The sequence below is a fragment of the Tursiops truncatus genome, chromosome 1, assembly GCF_011762595.2.
Source record: "Tursiops truncatus isolate mTurTru1 chromosome 1, mTurTru1.mat.Y, whole genome shotgun sequence".
Classification (NCBI taxonomy): domain Eukaryota; kingdom Metazoa; phylum Chordata; class Mammalia; order Artiodactyla; family Delphinidae; genus Tursiops; species Tursiops truncatus.
In genome coordinates, this window is record NC_047034.1 from 176934479 (window position 1) to 176954454 (window position 19976).

A 19976-nucleotide genomic window follows, 5' to 3' on the forward strand; every position below is an offset into this window, starting at 1 on the left:
CTTTGGGATTTTCGGGGGAAACCGTGAGCATGTTTGGAGAGGATTTGCTCTGTCTGTGTGTGGGAAACTTGACCTTGACGTTAGAAAAACAGGTCTAATTGTCCGGTCCTTGGTTCTGAAAAGCAAATTTCTTATGGAGCCTGGATGCTGAATGGCAGATCAGGAAGGCAGGGTCCAGAAACGATGAGATTTTTTTGTAACTGCAAATGGAGAGCCCGTGGAAGACTTTGTCGTGGTTAGGTGGGCTGTTTTCCTTTTCCATAAGGAGGATTCGGGCTGGGGGCTGCCTTGCCCTCAATCCCTACTCAGAGAAGCACGGGGAGTGCTGGGCTTCTCCCAAAACTCAAAATTTATATTACAGCCCTTGGGCTGGGTTTTATTTTGAAATTGTTTGAAGTTTCAAATCACCTCTCCTGTTCAGAAGACTAGACTTGTGAAAGCCGGTCTCCAGCACTCTCACCCAGATTTTATTTAGCCAGGGAGCTGTTCCCTTAGTCTTTGGGGGGATTTCTGGCCTGAGGGCAGGAAGGGAAAGAGCACAGGTCTGAAGAACAAACCCAGGACTACCCACCCCAAACAGGGACTGGTTTTGTCCTGTTTGGCGTCATTAAATCGTAAGTACCGCTTCCTCTCTTCCTCTCTTCCCCTCCCCTATCTGCCAGCATCCCGGAACATCACCCGGCTGCTCAGAGCAGATGCTGTGATGGTCTCAAATTGCCCTTGCACTTTACAGGGAGAGGACAGGAAAGCTGTTTCTGCTGTTGAAACTTTTGTGACAGAGACTTTTTTGTTAAGCGGTTTGCTTTTTTTTAAATTTTTATTCCAAGGTAATTTGTGGTGCCTGAATTGCTTAGATCATGCGATATATTGATTAGGATTCTTTCCTCTGCAAGTAGGAGAAAACTCTACTCAAAATGACAATCAGAACATTAAAATTTTTATAAATCATAAGTGCAGAGGTCGGGCAGCTTTGTGATGGGTTATATCCAGGGCTTAGCAAGGTCGGGGAATTAGGTTCTGTCCCTGTTTCTGCTCTGCCGTCCTCCACATACTGACTTGTCTCCCACCAGCTCCCCTCCTGCCTGGCTCTTCCTGGGGTCTCTCATTATAAGTGAGGAAGCCCTTCCCAAGGCCCTCCCCCGCTGACTTGCCCACACATCTCATTGGCCAGAATTATGCCTCGTGTCCAGCCCCAGCCAATTAGTGGCAAGGGAGGGGGTTATTGTGATGGAATTTGTGAGGCCCATCAGGGAGAGGAGGGTGGGTTACCTGAACCAAATCAGGGTCTGTGAGCAGAAGAGAGGGTGTGGATTTGGGGCGCTACCTGCTATCTGGAAATTTACATTTATTCAGATTTGTAACTGACTTGGGGGCAGTACCACGACTCTTGCTCCTAAAATATGTGTATTTTTTTATATTCGATCCTTAATGCAAGGGCAGTTTCAGATCATTGTGGGGTCCACTCTTAGCCTTTCACCTCCCAGGAGGCCCTCTTCCTTAAGCATCTGGGCCGGTGGTTTTTAAGAGTTTGAGTTCTCCTTCTCGATGAAACTGCTGCTCGAGGCTCCGTCCCTAAGAACCGGAATAGGAAACAGTAGGAGTTCTAAATATTCAGAGGTGTTAGGTGAACACGTCTCCAGCTCTGCAAAGGGCAGCAGCAACAGGGTTCTGGCTGGCAGCTCCCCAGAGCCATCTGCCATTTTCCCACAACACTGTGGGGTCCGCCAGGGATGGGCCTGCACCAGCATCACCTCCCAGGAACTCGCTGGAGTTTTCTCTTTTCTCCAGGGCAGGCACAGGTAGCTCCCAAACCTCAGGGAAAATGGAGGTGGTGGCTGCAACGCTGGGAAAGCTGGTTCCGATGGACACGGACCTGACAGTAATTTTTGAGGTCTTTTTTTTTTTTTTTGCCCCAACCCTGAGACCCCACTCTTAAGGCAGGTTTGTCTCTGCCCCCACTTTGACCTGGACTGAAATCACCTGAAGATCTGGAAGGATCTCTGACCTGCCATCACCTTCCTGCCACGGGGTCAGGTTTTCTGGATGAAATCAATGCAAGGACAGAAAAATTTCTTCCAGCTTTTGACATCACTGTGAAACGCAAGAGGACATTAGGGCTGGTATTAAACATCACGGATTCCTTTCAAAGCCTTTGCGGAGGTGTGTGCGATGCAAAACTGTGAGTCTTTCTGAGTACCGTGCTTCTTCCACCGGGACGGGCACTTCCAAAGCACTTGTTCTTGTGGTTCAGAACTGCTCACGGTTGTGATCTTGCGTGTCGTGATTTCCTGCCTGTCTCTCTCTCTCCATGGATCCCCCAAGGCCCAGGACATCCTCCTCATGGAGTCCTCAGCACCCGGTACATCACAGGCTCACAAGCCCGTATGTGACGGGTGGGTGCATGAAGGGGACATTCGTGCTTTCCAAAAGACGCGCTGTGGAATTAGGAAGGCTTCCTGAGTGAATTTCCACATCTCCGTGGACGGAGAGGGGGTCCTGCTTTCCCAGGCATCGTAACATCCAAGAGCCTTGTTACCAGAATCCACTTTTTCTTTAATGCTTAGAACTTAAGTGCTAGGAACTTAAAACGCCCCTGGTAAAGATGACTTCTGGTTTTCTTGTCTGCCCCCTGGTTCCCTGGCCCAGCAGCAGTGGCTTTGCAGCAAGATGTGTTAGGCTTGGGGCTCCAAAGGGCCCCTGTAAGAAGAGAAGTGAAGTCTGTTTAACATCACAGCTCTGAACTGAACTCCGGGCCTTTTAAACATCTTGTGTTAATGCAGCAGAAGCTCGCCTGGTAACTGGACCAAAGGCCTTTCAGTAGAAAGGAAAGTACATTGAAAAAGTATGTTCACTTGGGTTGTGACTTTCCAGGAAAGTCTGATTTGGTGAAAGACTGCTGACTTGGTGTGTTTTGTATTTCATGGAACACAGGAAATTGGGGACATTGACTGATTATTCACGCTAGCCTCCTCTCTCTGACTGAAGACTGTTCCTGAGGTCCCGGCCTCCTCTCTCTGGCTGAAAGATTGTCCTTTCCAGCTGAGGGCCCTGGCTGATCAGCCCTTGGTGCCTGGGCTGGGGGGTGGGGGGAGGCAGCCTCCCTAGGCAGACCCCTTCATCCAGGTAACTGCCTAGATTCAGAAAGTGGGGTTCTGCATGGAAATCGGGGGCAGGGTCTGCTTAGCTGTAGGAGGTCCGTCTGGTTTGGCTTGGAGGCCTCCAGCTCCCCATCATGCTTTTCTGAGCCATGGTGTTTTTTGTTGTTGTTATTTTGTTCTGTTCTGTTTTTTTGTTTGCTCTTTGTCCACTCCACAAAGCCTGCAGGATCTTTGTTCCCCGACCAGGGATTGAACCCGGGTCCGGGCAGTGAAAGCACCGAGTCCTAACTGCTGGACCACCAGGGAAGTCCCTGAGCTGTCTTTCCTTTCAAGACTGTTTCTGAGCCTGAGGGTGGGCTGGACCAGGACGTGGCAGGTCCCTTGTCTCCATCTTGCCACACTCTGTGACGCCGGCTCCAGACCGCTCGCTGCTGGGTTCAGGATGTGCCCCGCCCCAGGGAAACTCACTGGCCCTTCCACCTGAGCAGCAGTGCCACGTGCAGGTCTGCAGCCGGAGAGCTCACACCAGCCAGGCGTGCCACAGCCCCTTTGCTTCCCCGTAGCTGTCTTTACCTTGGGAAGCCTGCCTCTGTTTCCAGTTTCCAGGGTCCTCCACCTGGGCCGGCCTAGGCTGGGAGTCCAGGGTGGGGGGAACCTTTACTTGGACTCCTCTTGTCCCTGTATTTACCGGAGGACACGGTCACTGCAGAAAGTGCCTTTGGCCCCTTCCCAGACCTGCTGGATCGGAAGCTCCGCTGTGGGGCTGGGAATCTGCCCCTTTCCCAAGCTCCCAGGCGACTCTTTTTTTTCTTTTTTTTAATTTATTCATTTACTTATTTATGGCTGCGTTGGGTCTTCGTTGCTATGCGCGGGCTTCTCTTTAGTTGTGGCGAGCGTGGGGCTACTCTTCGTTGCGGTGCGCGGGCTTCTTATTGCGGTGGCTTCTCTTGCTGCGGAGCACGGGCTCCAGGCGCGCGGGCTTCGTTACTTGTGGCTCGCGGGCTCTAGAGCGCAGGCTCAGTAGTTGTGGCGCACGGGCTTAGCTGCTCCGCGGCATGTGGGATCTTCCCGGACCAGGGCTCGAACCAGTGTCCCCTGCATTGGCAGCCAGATTCTTCACCACCGCGCCAGCAGGGAAGCCCCCAGGCGACTCTCATGCATAGGAAAGCTGAGAACCGGTGCTTTAACCCGATAAATGTCCTCTGCCTGAACTTACCTTTGGGGTAGAATTGGACATATTGGGACATTTTTTCCACACTGAAAGATAACAATTAAGGTCTCGCCTGGCTTTTTATTTATTTTTTTAATTAAAAAAAAAATTGGGGGGCTTCCCTGCCCCAAAATGCCGTGGAGCAACTAAGCCCGTGAGCCACAACTACTGAAGCCTGTGCGCCTAGAGCCCATGCTCTGCGACAAGAGAAGACACCGCAATGAGAAGCCCACGCACTGCAAGGAAGAGTAGCCCCCGCTCGCTGCAACTAGAGAAAACCCACGCACAGCAGTGAAGACCCAACACAGCCAAAAATAAATAAATAAATGAATTTATTTTTAAAAAGCTGCGCTGCGCACCACGTGGGATCTTAGCTCCCCAGCCAGGGCTTGAACCCGCACCCCCCCCGCAATGGAAGCTCAGAGTCTTAACCACTGGACTGCCAGGAAGGTCCTCCCTGGGTTGCTTTTTGGACATAGCATTATGCGTTCACCTGTCTGGGGGCAGAGGACTGAGGTAAGAGGGCGCTCCCATCAGCCCCCACTGGACATTTCATAGCCAAGAAAGGACAAGCCTGCACCCTCCCCCTGCGGCGTGTGTGGGAGGCCCTCCCAGGGGCTTTCTCCTCTCAGGCAGAGAGATGGCGCTGGCTCAGGAGCTGCCTTCACCTGCATGCCCTTGCCTGGAACGCAGGTTTCTGGGACCTCCTGTGCTGGGGTAGGGGTCACACTGAGAACACCCCCTACATGTCCCCCCACCTACACAGGAGAGGAACTGTCCCATGGGTGGTCTGCATCCAAAGCTGTGAGTCATGAGATCTTTAGGCTGCCTCTCTGTGATGGTCAGTTCGAGGCATCCAGGTGGCCAGGCTGTAGGACCCGGGAACCCAACCAAACGCTAATCTAGGTGCTGCTGTGAAGGTTGCCATCCACCATCAGTTGACTCTGAGTGAAGGTCATCCCAGAGAACTGGGTGGGCCTCATCCAATCAGTTGAAAGCCTTAAGAGCACAGCTGGGGCTCCCGAGAAAGAAGAAATTCCGTGTGTGGACAGCAGCGCCGGCTCCGGCCCAGGAGTCTCCAGCCTGTGGATTTCAGCCTGGCCTACCAGCCCCTGCCATCACATGCGCCCATTTCTTGACATAAATCTCTTAATCCATGCCTCCTCTTCCAGAACTCTGACGGATCCAGTCTACCCAGTGCCAGGGATCGGGGAGCAGCCAGTGCCGCTTTATTCTGTTCCTTTTCATGTAGGCATGTGGATTTTATTTTATTTTATTTTTAATTAATTAATTTGTTTATTTTGGCTGCATTGGGTCTCTGTTGCTGCACACGGGCTTTCTCTAGTTGCAGCGAGCGGGGGCTTCTCTTTGTTGCGTTGTGCGGGCTTCTCATTGTGGTGGCTTCTCTTGTTGCGGAGCACGGGCTCTAGATGCGCGGGCTTCAGTACCTGTGGCTCGCGGGCTCTAGAGCGCAGGCTCAGTAGTTGTGGTGCATGAGCTTGGTTGCTCCGCGGCATGTGGGATCTTCCCGGACCGGGGCACGAACCCGTGTCCCCTGCATTGGCGGGCGGGTTCTCAACCACTGCGCCACCAGGGAAGCCCAGACATGCGGATTTTAAACTACCGTCATTTTCAAACTTCTTCTCTTCCAGTGAAGTGCTGACTTGTTTTTTTCTCCTGGTCAGTGGGCCGAGGGCCTGCCCTGCTGGGATGTGTTGCCGGTCTCAGCTTTCTCCTCCAGTCTCTCTTTCCTCCCCACATTTCTTTATCCGCAGGTCTTAGGGAGAAGCAGGACAGGCCTGCACGCCGTCATCAGCGGGGCCAGCTGTGAGTGTTTCTTTGGCAGTGTCTTAGCTGGTTGTTGTGAGTAATAATGAAGGAAGCAATCAGCAAGTATACTGCCCTAGAAGTGCTGCACGTTGTTGTGCCCAAGAGGGAAGAAACAGGCAAGACACTCGAGCCACGTGAGACGCCGGGACAGGACGTCGGAGGCTCTGCCCCGCCGTGTCGGCTGGTAAGGGCTGCCGGGGAAGCAAGCTCTCTGGCCCCCGGAGCCGGCCTGCTCACGGGTGTTGAAGGAAAAAGGCGCACAGCCTGGGCCATGGGTGGTTTCTGGCTGGGAGAAGCTTGCACGTAGGAATGACGATCACCAGTGTTATGAGCACTTTCTGTGTGTGAAGCCCTGTCCTAGGCATCCTAAATGTATTATCTCAGGAGTAAGAGTCTGTTGTTATCCCTGTCTTGCAGAGAAGAAACAGAAGTACAAAGAGCAGAAGTAACAAAGGATGGGAATTCCCTGGTGGTCCAGTGGTTAGGACTCCGCGCTTTCACTACAGGGAGCACAGGTTCGATCCCTGGTTGGGGAACTAAGATCCCACAAGGCGCACAGCGTGGCCAAATAATAATAATAGATTTTTTTTTTTAAAGTAACAAAGGATGCAGTTGATAGAAAGAGGGCCCAAGAGCCCAAGTCTGGCTCCAGACTCTGTACTCTTTTTTTTTTTTTTTTAATTTTTGGCTGCACTCTGTGGCATGTAGGACCTTAGTTCCCTGACCAGGGATCGAACCTGCACCCCCTGCATTGGAAGGCGGAATCTTAACCACTGGACTGTCGGGGAAGTCCCCAGACTCTACTCTTAACCGCGGGCTCGTGTCCTTAGAGATGGGCCTAGGGTGATGTCACTGTCCTGCGGACCCGCTTTGCCGAATGATTTGAACGTGAATACCCTCCACTCTCTCTCCGCATGAGGCAAATTTCAAATGCAGTCATACGCTTTGGAGAATGTTCCTGTGTGGGTATTAGGAGATGTGTCTGCCTTGGGGAGAGTTTTTCTTTTCAGCTGAAACCAGGCCCAGGAAGTTGATAAGGATGAGAAGCTGGTGGTGTTTTCTGCTCTGGTGGCTAATGAGAAAGGTTCCTCTAAGGGAGCTCAGCTGAGACAACAGTTCAGTTCTCTGGGTCCCACCAGCTCCACCTACCGATGCCAGCTTTGGGTCCAGTGAGCTGTGTGGCCACAGGAACTCGACCCAAGCCACCAGAAGATGGAGAACCAAGACACAGTGGTGGCTCTTCCAGGTCTTGGACCACGAGCCCGGGATAACTCATCAAGGGGCCCTGCACTCCCCCAGAGTCTGCTAAACCAGCCTTGGGTCCTTGCCTTTCTGCCCTTGGTGTCCGTGCTCATTGACACTGAGCTGTGAGTTCCCCGGTTCTCTGTCCCACTGATTTTCTCCATTGTTCTCCAATCTGGTGCTTATAGGAATTCACCCATGTCCCTGAGGCGAAACCACGTGCCAGTGGCTGACGCCTCTGACCCCAATGACTAAGACAAAGCCTCCAAGGTCCAGGAAGCGATGGGTAACTTTCATGCAGACCAAGGACAGCGCTTGCTGTGACCCCCCCCAGCCTCTGCATGTCCCCTGCTGCTACCCTCCCAGGGCACCTCCCCTGCTCGTGCCCACCCACCTGGACCCCATCCCTTAGCTCTGTCTTGCCTTTCTCAGTGCTTCCAAACGCTGGAGGAGAGAGGAGCCTATTTCCATTCTGACCACTTTATAAGAACCAGAGGGCTCTTAGAGAGGTTTTCTGGGATTTGGAATTGACCCTTGGTCCTGACACACTCTGGCGGATAGGCCCCTCCTCCAGCCTAAGCCAGTCGTCTTTCTCTTACTGCTGGAGAGCAAAGCAAGCAGCCAAAGCGGATTCCTGTGGGGACTGTTCTGTTCCTCCTCTGCTCCAGGGGCTGGCTGCAGAGATGGTCCCTTTCTCATGCATATTGCGCCGGCCACGCCCACGCCCATGTGGCCACAGCTGCCCCTCTGCTGCGCCACGCCCCACCCCCACCCCCACCCAGCAGTGCGTGGGCTGCAGCGGGGCCACCGAATGCCTGGGATGCCGGCTGCAGTGACAGAGCGGGCCCCGAGCCCTCACGGGAGTTTTGACCGAGGCAGCATTTGGGATCGCTTATGAGCTGAAATCTTTACATTTTTCCCCAGTTTTAGGCTGAAGTCAAGAATGCCTGCCTTTTCCAACCACCAACCCTTGAACTTCTAAGACAAAGGGACCACACCCTTGGATTATGATCTAACTAGGCTATGAATTTGAGTTCAGGTAAAATTATTTGCAAAGTAACCTCTTTTCCTACCTAGCTAGAAACAAGAAAAATCATCCTTCTCTGACAGGCAGAGGTCACCTGTAGACATTCCTGGATAATCAGTCAGGAAACAGAAACAGCAGACAGTCTCTGCTTCCCTGCGGGTCTTGGATAAAACTGATGTCTTTGTGGCAACTGAATTCACTTATGCAGTCTTTAGAGCAGATGGATAGAATATTTCCGTCGTCTTTCTATTTGATAGTAATAGAAGAAATGTAGTGGGATATACATCTAGCTCTTTATCTCCACTCCTGCAGAGACAGGAGGGATGATGTTGTGAGTTTAGAATATATTGGGACAAAGAGAGCTACTTCTCTCTCTCTGTCTCTCTCTCTGTCTCTGTCTCTTTCTTTCTCTCTCTCTCTCTCTCTCACACACACACACACACGCACACACACACACATTCGTGTGCACGCATGCACCCTGGCCCCGAATTTGGGGAGTTCAAAGTCCAGTAAGTTGAGGATATCCAGACCCGGGGCAGAGTGCACTTCTGCTTTTGAGAACGAATGGGCAGATTCTAGTTTGTAGTTGGTGGGTCGGAGAGAGGGATCAAGAATTTCATAGTTGGACTTGGCGTTTGGAGGCAGGTGGAGTTAGATGCAAATTTTATGTTTTGGGGGAAAGTATTTGATCTTCTTGACTGTGAGGCAAAGTGAGGGTTAAAAATATATATTTGATTAAAAATATATATGCATATATATTTAATAAGCTCTGTGGATCATACTAATATCAATTTCCTGGTTTCAGTATCGTCCTATAGTTACACAAGGTGTTACTTCTGGGAGAAACTGGCTGAAAGGTACACAGGATCTCTCTGTACCCTTTTTTTTTTTTTCAATTTTCTGTACATCCATGATTATGTCAAAATAAAAAGTTACAACATATATATTTGACAGAATGCTGTGTGGTACCCTGGATTGGATCCTGGAACAGAAGAAGGACATGAGTAGAAAAACTAGAAAACCCAAGAAAGATCTTTAACATTTGCCAATGTTAATTTCTTAGTTTTAACAGCTGTACCATGGTTGTGTAAAACGTTAACATTTAAAAGAAACTGGATAAAGGATATGAGGGAATTCTCTGTGCTATCCTTTGTAACTTTTCTGTAAATCTAAAATTATTCCAAAATAAAAAGTTGATTAAAAACAAAAATGTGTATATATATATACACATATGTATTACATTTATATTTAAACACATCTACGCAACCAGTGCCTTTAAAAATACACTTTCTTTAGACGAGGCATCAGATGGTGCCTCTGAGATGAGTTGATAATTAAGGGCCCTTTCAACAAACGAACTGCAGGATCATTTTGTTCCCTAATTTGTCTGTATGGCCAGAGGGACCCTACAGAGCTCTTAAAACCCAGTAGGAACCCTGAATTCTCCCGTGTCTGAGTCACACATTAGGGAGAGTTCATTGTAATACAGTCCCACTTTCTGGATCAGAAACTGAGGCACGGACGAGAACTGATGTAATTTAGATTGAGATTTCCTGGAAGATTTAAAACCAAATTCTTTTCTGCTTTCCAAGCTTGTGCTCGCACACGCACAAAATAATCTATAAACTGTAGCTGTTATACATTTAAGGGGGGAAAAAACCGAAATGACCTTTGTCACTCTTTTCTGGGGCTCTCCGAAGGATCCACGGTTAAAATTGGTGGGTATGATGGGGAATCCAGTCAAAATGAAAGTATTAATTCAGCGCCTAGTCCATGCCCTCCACTTGGCAGGGTACTACCAGGGATGCCCAAGGACTAGTGGGCATTGGGGGTTTTTGCTGCCCAGCATCCTCTTCTAGCAGCACCTGCCCAGTCCTTGGGAAAACCGCTCATCCCACTAGATGCAGTCCGGGGGCTCCCCTGGCCAGTGTGAGTCTTTGTGAGCTTGGGGTGCAGATGAGGCATGCTTGCAGTTCACTGGTCCCACTGCACACCTTCAAAGGGGCATCCCTCTGGCCCTCTGGGTCCCCCAAGCTCCCTGGCCCCATCCTGGGCCTTAGTATTCCTGCCATCCTAGGAGCTGCCTTATTTTCCAATAGATATGAGTGCACCAGAGTCCCAATCATTGTTTGAAACTCACAAACTCTAACCGATATGCCTACCCGGAGGAAGGAAACGGGGGACCCTCACTCTTCATCCTGTGTGCCTCTCACTGGACATGACCTGAGACCACTTTGGACAAATGCCTCCATCCTTCTTCAGTGGGACTGGAAACGTTAAAGTAAACTACCAAACACGAAGGCCCTTGTACTCTAGCCAAGAGGTGCTCTGTGCCCCGGAAGTATTTCCGTAGTGATTGTTCAGGCTGGTCCCACCTCTCCCCATCCCCAGGATCCTCGAGGCGCCATTCTACAACAAAGCATCAGGCCATGGCAATCACAGATTATCCTATCTCTAAATGACAAACTTTGAAGACTGTCTCTTTCTATTTGAAGTCACTCCTAAACGACGGAACCCAGATAGGAGAGAAGAGATGAAACTAGTAACTATTAATGCAGAAGCAGCGTAGAAGCCGTCTCCCTCAGGTTATTGTCTGGAAGCTTCCACAAGCCTCAGATCCAAGGGGCAGGGAGCTGGTTTGCAGCCCTTGTGATAAGTCAGTGGCTCCCGGTGACATCACTGTGCCCTGGGCACTGGCCTCGCTCTTCCCTTAGCTGTTCCCTAACAGCAGAGCCAGTTTCGTGGGAGTGCAAACCTGCACAGCCACACAGGACCCTGCGCTCAGCAGAGCCTGCCTCTGGGCTGTCGCCAAATTGAAATTAGTAACGACTTTTGAACAAGGGCCCGCATTTTCATTTTGCGCCAGGCCTATGAATTGGGGAGCCGCTTCTGCCTAACAGCTTCCACAGGCCTTCAGGCTGCAGGTCATGAGGATCTGGTCATCCCACTTCGAACTCCTAACCCAGTGCGGAATCAGGACTTGGTGCCCATTTCCCCAGAGGGCCTGGCACAGAGCAGGTGCTGCAGCAAAAGATGGGGACCGACCCACCCAGAGGGTCGGGGCAAGTGGGGCTGGGTGGGACCAGAATCCTCCCTCCCGCTGAACCCAGGGCCCCCCAGGGGACACCTACAAATAGAGAACCCGCATCCAGTGCTTGGGGCTGGCCAGAAACTGGTTCATCAGAAGTCAGAGAGGGGTTTTGCTGGTTTTGTGAATTGTATCCATTTGGGGATTGTATAAGTCTGCTAGGGCTGCCCTAACAAAGTACTGCAGAAAATTTGTTTTCTCACAGTTCTGGAGGCTGGAAGTCTGAGATCAGGATGTCAGCAGAGCTGATTCCTCCTGAGGCCTCTCTCCTTGGCTCGTGGATGGCCGTCCTTTCCCTGTGTCCTCACATGCTCTGCCTTCTATGCCTGTCTGTGTCCACGTTTCCCCTTTTTATAAGGACACCAGTCATATTGGATTAGAACCCACCCTAATGACCTCATTTTAACCTAATTACCTCTTTAAAGACCCTATCTCCAAATTCAGTCACATTCTGAGGTCCTGGGGGTTAGGACTTCAAGTATGGATTTGTGGGGGGAGGAGGGGGTGACACTGTTCAGCCTGTCACTGGGATTTTTCTGGACACTTCAAAATCGTTTTAATAGCTTAATGTCTTTCCAGCCGAGAAATGATCGACCCTGGGGTCTGTTCTCTACCCACAGGAAGAGGCATCGAAAGACCTGGGAGCCAGAAGAATGGGGCTCTGGGAGATTGCTCAAGGGCGTGAGGCTTGGTTACTGAATCCTCGCTTCCAGATAGACACAGAGGACAGGGGCCAGCTGTGCCCGAGTCCTGCAGGGCTTGAGGAAGAGGAATGATGTGAGCTAGATGATTTGGGTCAGAGATGGGAAAAGACCTAGGGTTGGGGGGGAGGGGTCGGAGGCTGAGGAGGTTGTGAGACCCACACTGGGCTGGAGGTAGGAGAGCATCCCAGAGGCGGGGCCAGGTTTGTAACAGTGGTTCCCAAACGGCCTGGGAGCTTTGTAAGCCCTGAGACTCTGTTTCCCCCATCTTGGGTGGGGCCTGAGCATCTGCACACTTAGAAAGTTCCCCAGGTAGGATGTAAGTGAAACAAGACTGTTGAAGTTGGCTCATAGCTCCCTGGGGGTTCGTATACTTTTGAACATTTTGATATTTTCCATAACAAAGTTTTTTGTTGTTTGTTTGTTTGTTTGTTTTTAAAGAGAGAGTGGATGGGGGAGGGAAAGAGAGGGACCTGGGGGAGGAGAGAATGAGAATAGGAAAAAAACTTGCAGGAGGTTCCGTTACCAGCCCCGGTAAGGACAAAGATCGAAGGAGGAAACCCTGTATCTGCCCCGGGCTTCATCTGACACGGGGGAAGCAGCGCCTCCTGGTGGCGAGAGGCGGCAGTAATAGCCGGGTCAGGACCTGGAGTCTGGGTGTGAATCTGAAACCAGGAACGTGATGACCAGGGATGACTGTACAGGGGGAAGCGGGGCAAGCCCTCGGAGCAGGCTTTTGACCTTGGTTATACCGTGACCCCTCTGCGCATCTACCAATGCCTATAGACCCGAAAGATAAAGGCGAAAAAAAACACATGGATTACAAAGCAGAATAAATATAGTGTAATATAATTATCAAAATAGTTGATAAAAGCAAATTTGTTACAGTGGTACATGTGCCCCTAGTAGCACATTAAATAAGATCCAGCAGCAGCTGGTCTAATAACGATTGTAATTTAAAAGCAGTGATGAGCATGAGTGGTATTTTGAGAAACCTGCAACGTGATATGAAAATATTTGTGATTTCTATTGTTCACAGAATCACAGGCACTGCTAAAACAGAAAACAAAAAAACAAGAAAAACACAGACTCCTGGGACTTGTTTTCCAGGTTGGTAAGTAAAGGAACTGCTTAACTCCTGTGGGAAGTTGGTGAAAACAGACACACCTGGTCACCCTCTAGGTTACTGCCCGCAGGTAAGAACCCTGCCTTACAAAGGCAGTCAGGGCCACTGTGCTTCCCTCGCTGGGACTCCAGCTACTGTGATCTGACTGTTCCATACACCCATCAATTGTCCCACAAACACTGACCAAGGACCTGATGTGTGACAGACACCATGCTCTATGCAGAACAGGTCTCTGCCTTTATCAAGTGCGCTTTCTACAGAGAGACAGGTGATGCACAAGGCATAGCACAGCTTGTACGTGCTCAACATTTAGGTCACATGTTCCTGTTGAATATATATGTAATATAGAACAACATTTCCTGCCTAACTGAGATATAATATTTATTACTGAAAGTTTTCTAATTCTGTTCACTTTAAAGCCAAGTTCTCAACCTAGGTTAGCCCATACTCCTTTTTTTATAGAGCAAAAGAAATCCTCTGGGGCTTCCCTGGTGGCACAGTGGTTGAGAGTCCGCCTGCCGATGCAGGGGACGCGGGTTCGTGCCCCGGTCCGGGAGGATCCCGCATGCCGCGGAGCCGCTGGGCCCGTGAGCCATGGCCACTGAGCCTGCACGTCCGGAGCCTGTGCTCCGCAACGGGAGAGGCCACAACAGTGAGAGGCCCGCGTACCGCAAAAAAAAAAAAAGAGTCACTGCTTATTCATAGCAGCAATAGCCAAAAGGTGGAAACAACCCAAGTGTACATCAACAGATGAATGGATAAGCAAAATATCCATCCAATGGGATGTTATTTGACCATAAAAGGACATGAAGTGCCATTACATGCTACAACGTGGATAAACCTTGAAGACGTTCTAGTAAGTGAAAGAAGCCATGCAGAAAAGGACACCTATTGTCTGAGTCCACTGATGTGAAATGTCCAGAAAAGGGAAATCCATAGAGACAGAAAGTAGATGTTGCCAGGGCTGGGGAGAAGAGGCAATGGGGAGTTACTGCTTAAGGGGTACAAAGTTTCTGTTTGGGGTGATGAAAAAGTTTCGGAAATACTGGTGATGGTGACACAGTCTTGTGAAGCTTATCAGTGCTGCTGGATTGTCTACTTCAACATTGTTAAAATGGCAATCTTTATGACATATATTTTGCCACAATAAAAAGAGTCCCTGCTTAACGACATCTTTCTGGTCACACTGGCTCACCCTAGTTTGCAGTGCCCGGGGTTCCCTCCACAGATGTCTCTTCTGCACTTGGTCCCTGGGAGCTCTCAGGTCTCATGGCTTAAACACGATCTTTACGCCAACTGCTTCCAGATTTCTATCTCCAGGTAGGACCTTCCCCGAACTCCGACCTCCCCCCACCACTTGGCTCATCCAGAGGGACTGGAACACATCCAGAACCGAGCTCCTGCCATGGCTCCCCATACGTCTGCTCCCTCCAGAGAAGAGCGGCTCCGACTTTCCACTTGGAAGTCTAGAATCTTCCTTGACTCCTCATTTGCTCACACTCACATCTGACCCCTCTGTAAACCCTGTTATCTCTGCATCTAGAACATATCCATGACCTCTGCCTCCGTCATCCCTCACCTCGATGACGCAGTAGCCCCTAAGCCGGGCTTTGTTCCTTACAGGGAGCTCACGGCACGCCCCTGCTCAGCTCCCGTGTCACTCAGTGTGAAACGCTGAGGTCCTCACGTTCACTATGGGGCCCTCATGATCGCCCTGCCTCTCTGCCCTCTGCTCCCCCTCCACAGGCTCCTTGCTGTTCCCTCAGCATAGACTATGGTCCTCCCTAGGGCCTTTGCACATGCTGTTCCCTCTGCCTAGAATGTTCTTCCCCTGGGTCTCCCAGGACTCAGTTCCTCACTTCAGGATCTTGTTCAAATGCCACGCCATCAGGGAGATCTTCTCTGCACGCCTGTACAGAGCACTCTCATCACCCCCACCAGCATGCCAGCGCCCCATTATTTACTCTTCTCTCCCACACTTGTTGCTAATTGACACACTATATATTTGTTGGTTGTTTATCATCTCTCTCCTGACCAGCAGGAAAACTCCTTGAAGGCGGGTGTTTTGTTTTGTTCAATGTTATATCTTCAGGCAGTTAGTAGGGGCTCAACAGATATTTGTGGAATGAATAAATTACTAGAATCCCTTGATTCACTGAACTGCTAGAATATTCTTTAAATAATATTTATTTAGAAGCACTGACAAATCACTTGGGATTGTATAATAGCTCCATTTTACAAAACAAAATCCTGGGTGAAAAGGGGGCTCTGGGCTAATCAACGCTTACATGGCATCCCCAAGTTTTCACTGCCACCCTTGGACCTGTTTTCCCTGTACAGTAAGTCCCCTACATACGAATGAGTTCCGTTCCGAGAGCACATTTGTAAGTCCAATTTGTTCGTAAGTCCAGCAAGTTAGCCTAGGTACCCAACTAACACAGTCGGCTATATAGTACTGTACTCTAACAGGTTTATAATAGTTTTCACACAAATAATACATAAAAAACAAACACAAAAAATAAAACGTTTTCAATCTTACAATACAGTACCTTAAAAAGTACAGTAGTCCAGTACAACAGCTGGCATCCAGGGGCTGGCATCGAGTGAACAGGCAAGAAGAGTTACTGACTGGAGGTGGGAGATGGTAGAGCTGAAGGGCCGTCAGCAATAGGAGACGGAGGGCGAGCTGCAATGTCACTCACGCCTGAATGCACATTCGCATCTTTGAAAGCTTGCAACTTGAAGGTTCGTATGTGGGGGACTAACTGTATTAGTTGCTTGAATTGGTTAAGGCAGAGATCAGGCTGCGGTAACAAAGAGGCCCCCAAGGCTATAAGGAAACACATGTTTATTTCTCTCTCACATGCGAGGTCAGTGGGTGACTCAGCAACCCCCTCGCTCAGGGACCTGGGTTCTTTCCGTCTTCTTTCTGCACCATCCTGGAGGTCATGTTCCCCATCTGCTTGTTGAAGCTGTGTGGCTGGCACCTCACTGTTCCAGTCATAGGAGGTGGCAGGACCCGGAGGGCATGTGCCATGTTTTAAGGTCCACCCTCAAAGAAGCCCACATGCCTCACTCTCCTTTCATTGGTGAGGCCTTGGTCAGGTGACCACACCTCCTTGCAAGGGGTTCTGGGAAATGTAGTCTCTGGCTGGATGGCCATGAGCCCAGCTACCCCTCAGTTACTAAGGAAATAGCTGCTGTTGGCTCCATTTTAGAGGTGCGAAAACTGAGACTAGGAGAAGTTAAGTAACTCACTCAAGGTGACACAACTAGCAACTTTGGGCCTTTTAGCCCCATCTCCAGGGTTCTGTCTACAAGCCCCAAAGTCCCTTATTCAGCACAACCCTGTGGATTTTCTTTTTTTTCTTTTTCTTTTTTTTTGCGGTACGCGGGCCTCTCACTGTCGTGGCCTCTCCCGTTGCGGAGCACAGGCTCCGGACGCACAGGCTCAGCGGCCGTGGCTCATGGGCCCAGCCGCTCCGTGGCATGTGGGATCTTCCCGGACCGGGGCACAAACCCGTGTCCCCTGCATCGGCAGGTGGACTCTCAACCCTTGCGCCACCAGGGAAGCCCAACCCTGTGGATTTTCTGTCCTTGTTTTCTGGATGAGGCAATGGGGGCTTAGAAAGGTTAAGGAGCCCCTTCGGGTCATGTGGTGTATTAGTTTTCTATTTCTTTGTAACAAATTACGCCAACTTGGCTGCTTATAGAACAGCACCAAGTTATTATCTCACAGACCCTGCAGGTCAGAAGTCCGTCATGGCTCAACGGGTCTTCTGCTCAGGGTCCCACACTCCAGCGTTGGCGGCTGTGTTAGCTCGTTCATGTGGCTGGCGGTGTTTGGGTCTCTCTCATCCCCAGCAGCATTTCACAGGCCCTCTCACAACGTCACGGCTGGCAGCTGGGTCCTCACGCGGAATCTCCCTCGTATGGAATCTCCCTCACGCTTCAACCCTCTTTGACTTCCTCTTCTGCTACTGGCCAAAGAAAACTTTCCGCCTGTTAGAGGGTTCAGGCTAACCTGGATCATCTTCGTATCTTAAGGGGCCACTGACATGGGACCTGACTTAGCTCAGGCTGCTGTAACAAAATACCGCAGACTGAGTGGCTTAAACAGAAGACAGTTATTTCTCATGGTTCTGGAGGCTGGAGGTCCAAGATCAGGGTGCTGGCAGATTCAGTTCCTGGAGAGAGCCTACTTCTTGGCTTGTAGATGGCTGTCTTCTTGCTGTATCCTGACATGACAGAGATAGGAAGCTCTGGTGTTTCTTCCTCTTCTTACAGAGACACCAGTCCCATCATGGGGGCTCCATCCTCACACCACATCTATGCCTAACTACCTCCCAAAGACTCTACCTGCTAATACCATCACATGGAGGTTTAGGGTTTCAATATATGAGTTTGGTGAGGGGTGGAGGTGGCAGGGAGTGAGAGCATTCAGACCATAACAAACCTTTAATTCCATCTTCAATATCCCCTCACAGCAGTACCTGGATTAGTGTTTGATGACATGACCAGGGCATAGGAATCTTGAGTGGGGAGATCTTTAGAATCCTGCCCATCAACGAGGCCAGGACAGAGGTGCAGGGCTAGAACCTGGGTCTTCCACACTCTCTTGGTACCAGTAATGTACTTGCAGCCAGTCCCACCTGCAAAGTGAGTCCCCAAGTAGAGAGGTACAAAGGAAAGTAGACTTTCCCTTCAGTGGCTCGGCTATTCTTTAATTTGGCCCAGGTAGCTGGAACTGCAGTGGTGGCTACTCCGAGAGCTGGTGCAATGTAAAAGCCTGGCAGAAGCAGGGTCTTCAGGGTTTCTGCAGGCAGGAGGGTGGGGTACACAACAAGCAGAGGACTTTGGGATAGGGAGAGGAAAGGCTCAAGGTGATGGGGAGGGAGGGGGGAGGGTTTAAACACATCTCACTGAGACCTAAGTGTCTCATCTGTAGGAAAATACACCCACCAGCTGTGCCCCTTGAAGAAGAGGCCCCTGACTGTGCAACAGGCTGGGTCCTGGGACCCTTTGCTATAGTGTTTGCACCTGGACAAATGTCTCCTCGAGCTACAAAATACACAGAAACTATGAGGGACTAAAAATAGCTGTGTGCATGCTGTTACGGACAATAAGATACAAAAGACCAAAAATCCAACTGCCACTTCTGAAGAGCCGGGAGCAAAAAGAGGGTACTGCGCATGCCCCCTGCACACACCACCACCAAAGGGGTGGGCAGACCACCTAAGCCACCTTCTGGCCAGACCCCTGGACGCGCCCCTCCCCTCACCCCATATGAGGAGCCATCTCGCCCCCCGCCCCCAGGAAGCAAGCAAGCAAGGGAACCTGTTGCTTATTCTTGCAACCTCCCTGCCGCAGCAGGAGCCCCAGTAAAGCTTTGCCTGAATTTCTTGTCTCGCCTCTGATCAATTTCTATTGATCAAGGAGGCCAAGAACCCTGATGGGTAACAACTGTACAAACGTGGCTGGTCAGGTTGTCCTGGTCTTCCATCTGTGTGGCCCAATGGTCACATGAGCGTGCCAGGGGCTGCACTACCTCCTTTGGGGATGCTGGAGCGGGGAGTATGGAGAGGGGCCCACGTGAACCAGGTTCCTTTTCCGTGGCCGTTGCTTTCTGTGGTACCTACGTAGAAAAGGGCAAGATGAGCCATATTTACCTTCAAAGAGGGAAATGAGAAAGGTGACCAGCCCACATTTCTACCAGTGACGTGAGGAAAAGTCCCTCTTCTGTTCTAGTGTTAAAAATCACATACATGGCTTGTTACTTAGGTTGGAGTTGAGCTCAGAAAATCATTTACAGCCCCTCCAATTTAGAGACTCCAAATTGCCACCCCTTTTGCAGTTGTCAGAGGAGAAGAATCTTGTGCCAGTTACTGGGGTGGGAAGACAGGGGAGAAGCCAATCTGCTCCCAAACCGCTGGCTATGGCCATGGGGCCTCTCTGGGGCTGGGCCCCTTAGTTCTGTAGCCAGGGCTACTGCAGGGCAAGGGGGCCTGTCATGATGTGCCAGGACCTTTAGACATGGCCTCTGGGACATTGGACATGCAGCAGCAGGCAAGGACCGGCTGGCTTGGCGCAGACACTAGGGAGATGACTCAGGGTCACAAGAAGAATCCCTCTGGGTTTCTTACCAATTCCTCCAAGGAAGGAGAGGGAGAGGGAGGACTGAGATACCAGAAATTTAAAATATGGCTCATAGGACATCGTGTTCCATATGGGCAGGAACCATCAGTGGAAGCTTGGAGCCTGGGGTTTTTCTGGGTCTGCTGTTTGGGTCATGCCTCCCTGGAGGACCAACAGCCCTGGGATGGGAAAAGCAGAGCCCGGGAACTCTGTTGAGAGCCAGGGCATCCGGAGCCCCTGGCTCCCTTTGGTGGAGACCACACTATGTGGCTTAAGGGCACCCAGCAACTTGGGAGTCGTGATTCTCACCTCCTGCTTAGTCCCTGCACCCATCCGGGCAATATCGGTGCAATCGGATGGACTACGGAAAATTAGCATCAAGCTTAAATCTAAGCGATCTGAAGCTGTATCATTGAATGTCTTTCCCATTCTTTCCCTATAGTGGGAAGTGTGACCATTATTTGAATGTTGTTTTCCAGTGCAGAGAAAACCAAGCATTCTCTTGATCAAACTAGTTTG

The 19976-nt window shown here is 50.5% G+C and overlaps 1 protein-coding gene across 1 annotated transcript in view; it reads left to right on the forward strand.

The window, feature by feature from the left end:
• The window catches only part of LOC109549247 (uncharacterized), a 30829-nt gene extending 16346 nt beyond the window's left edge, over positions 1 to 14483 (forward strand). Inside the window, exons 3-6 of the mRNA XM_073805251.1 lie at positions 6084 to 7666; positions 8305 to 8419; positions 9213 to 9264; positions 9362 to 14483. Coding sequence (XP_073661352.1) covers positions 6084 to 6139 — 56 coding nt within the window. The 3' untranslated portion in view covers positions 6140 to 7666; positions 8305 to 8419; positions 9213 to 9264; positions 9362 to 14483. The remainder of the gene's footprint in view (positions 1 to 6083; positions 7667 to 8304; positions 8420 to 9212; positions 9265 to 9361) is intronic.
• Positions 14484 to 19976: the final 5493 nt, after the last annotated feature.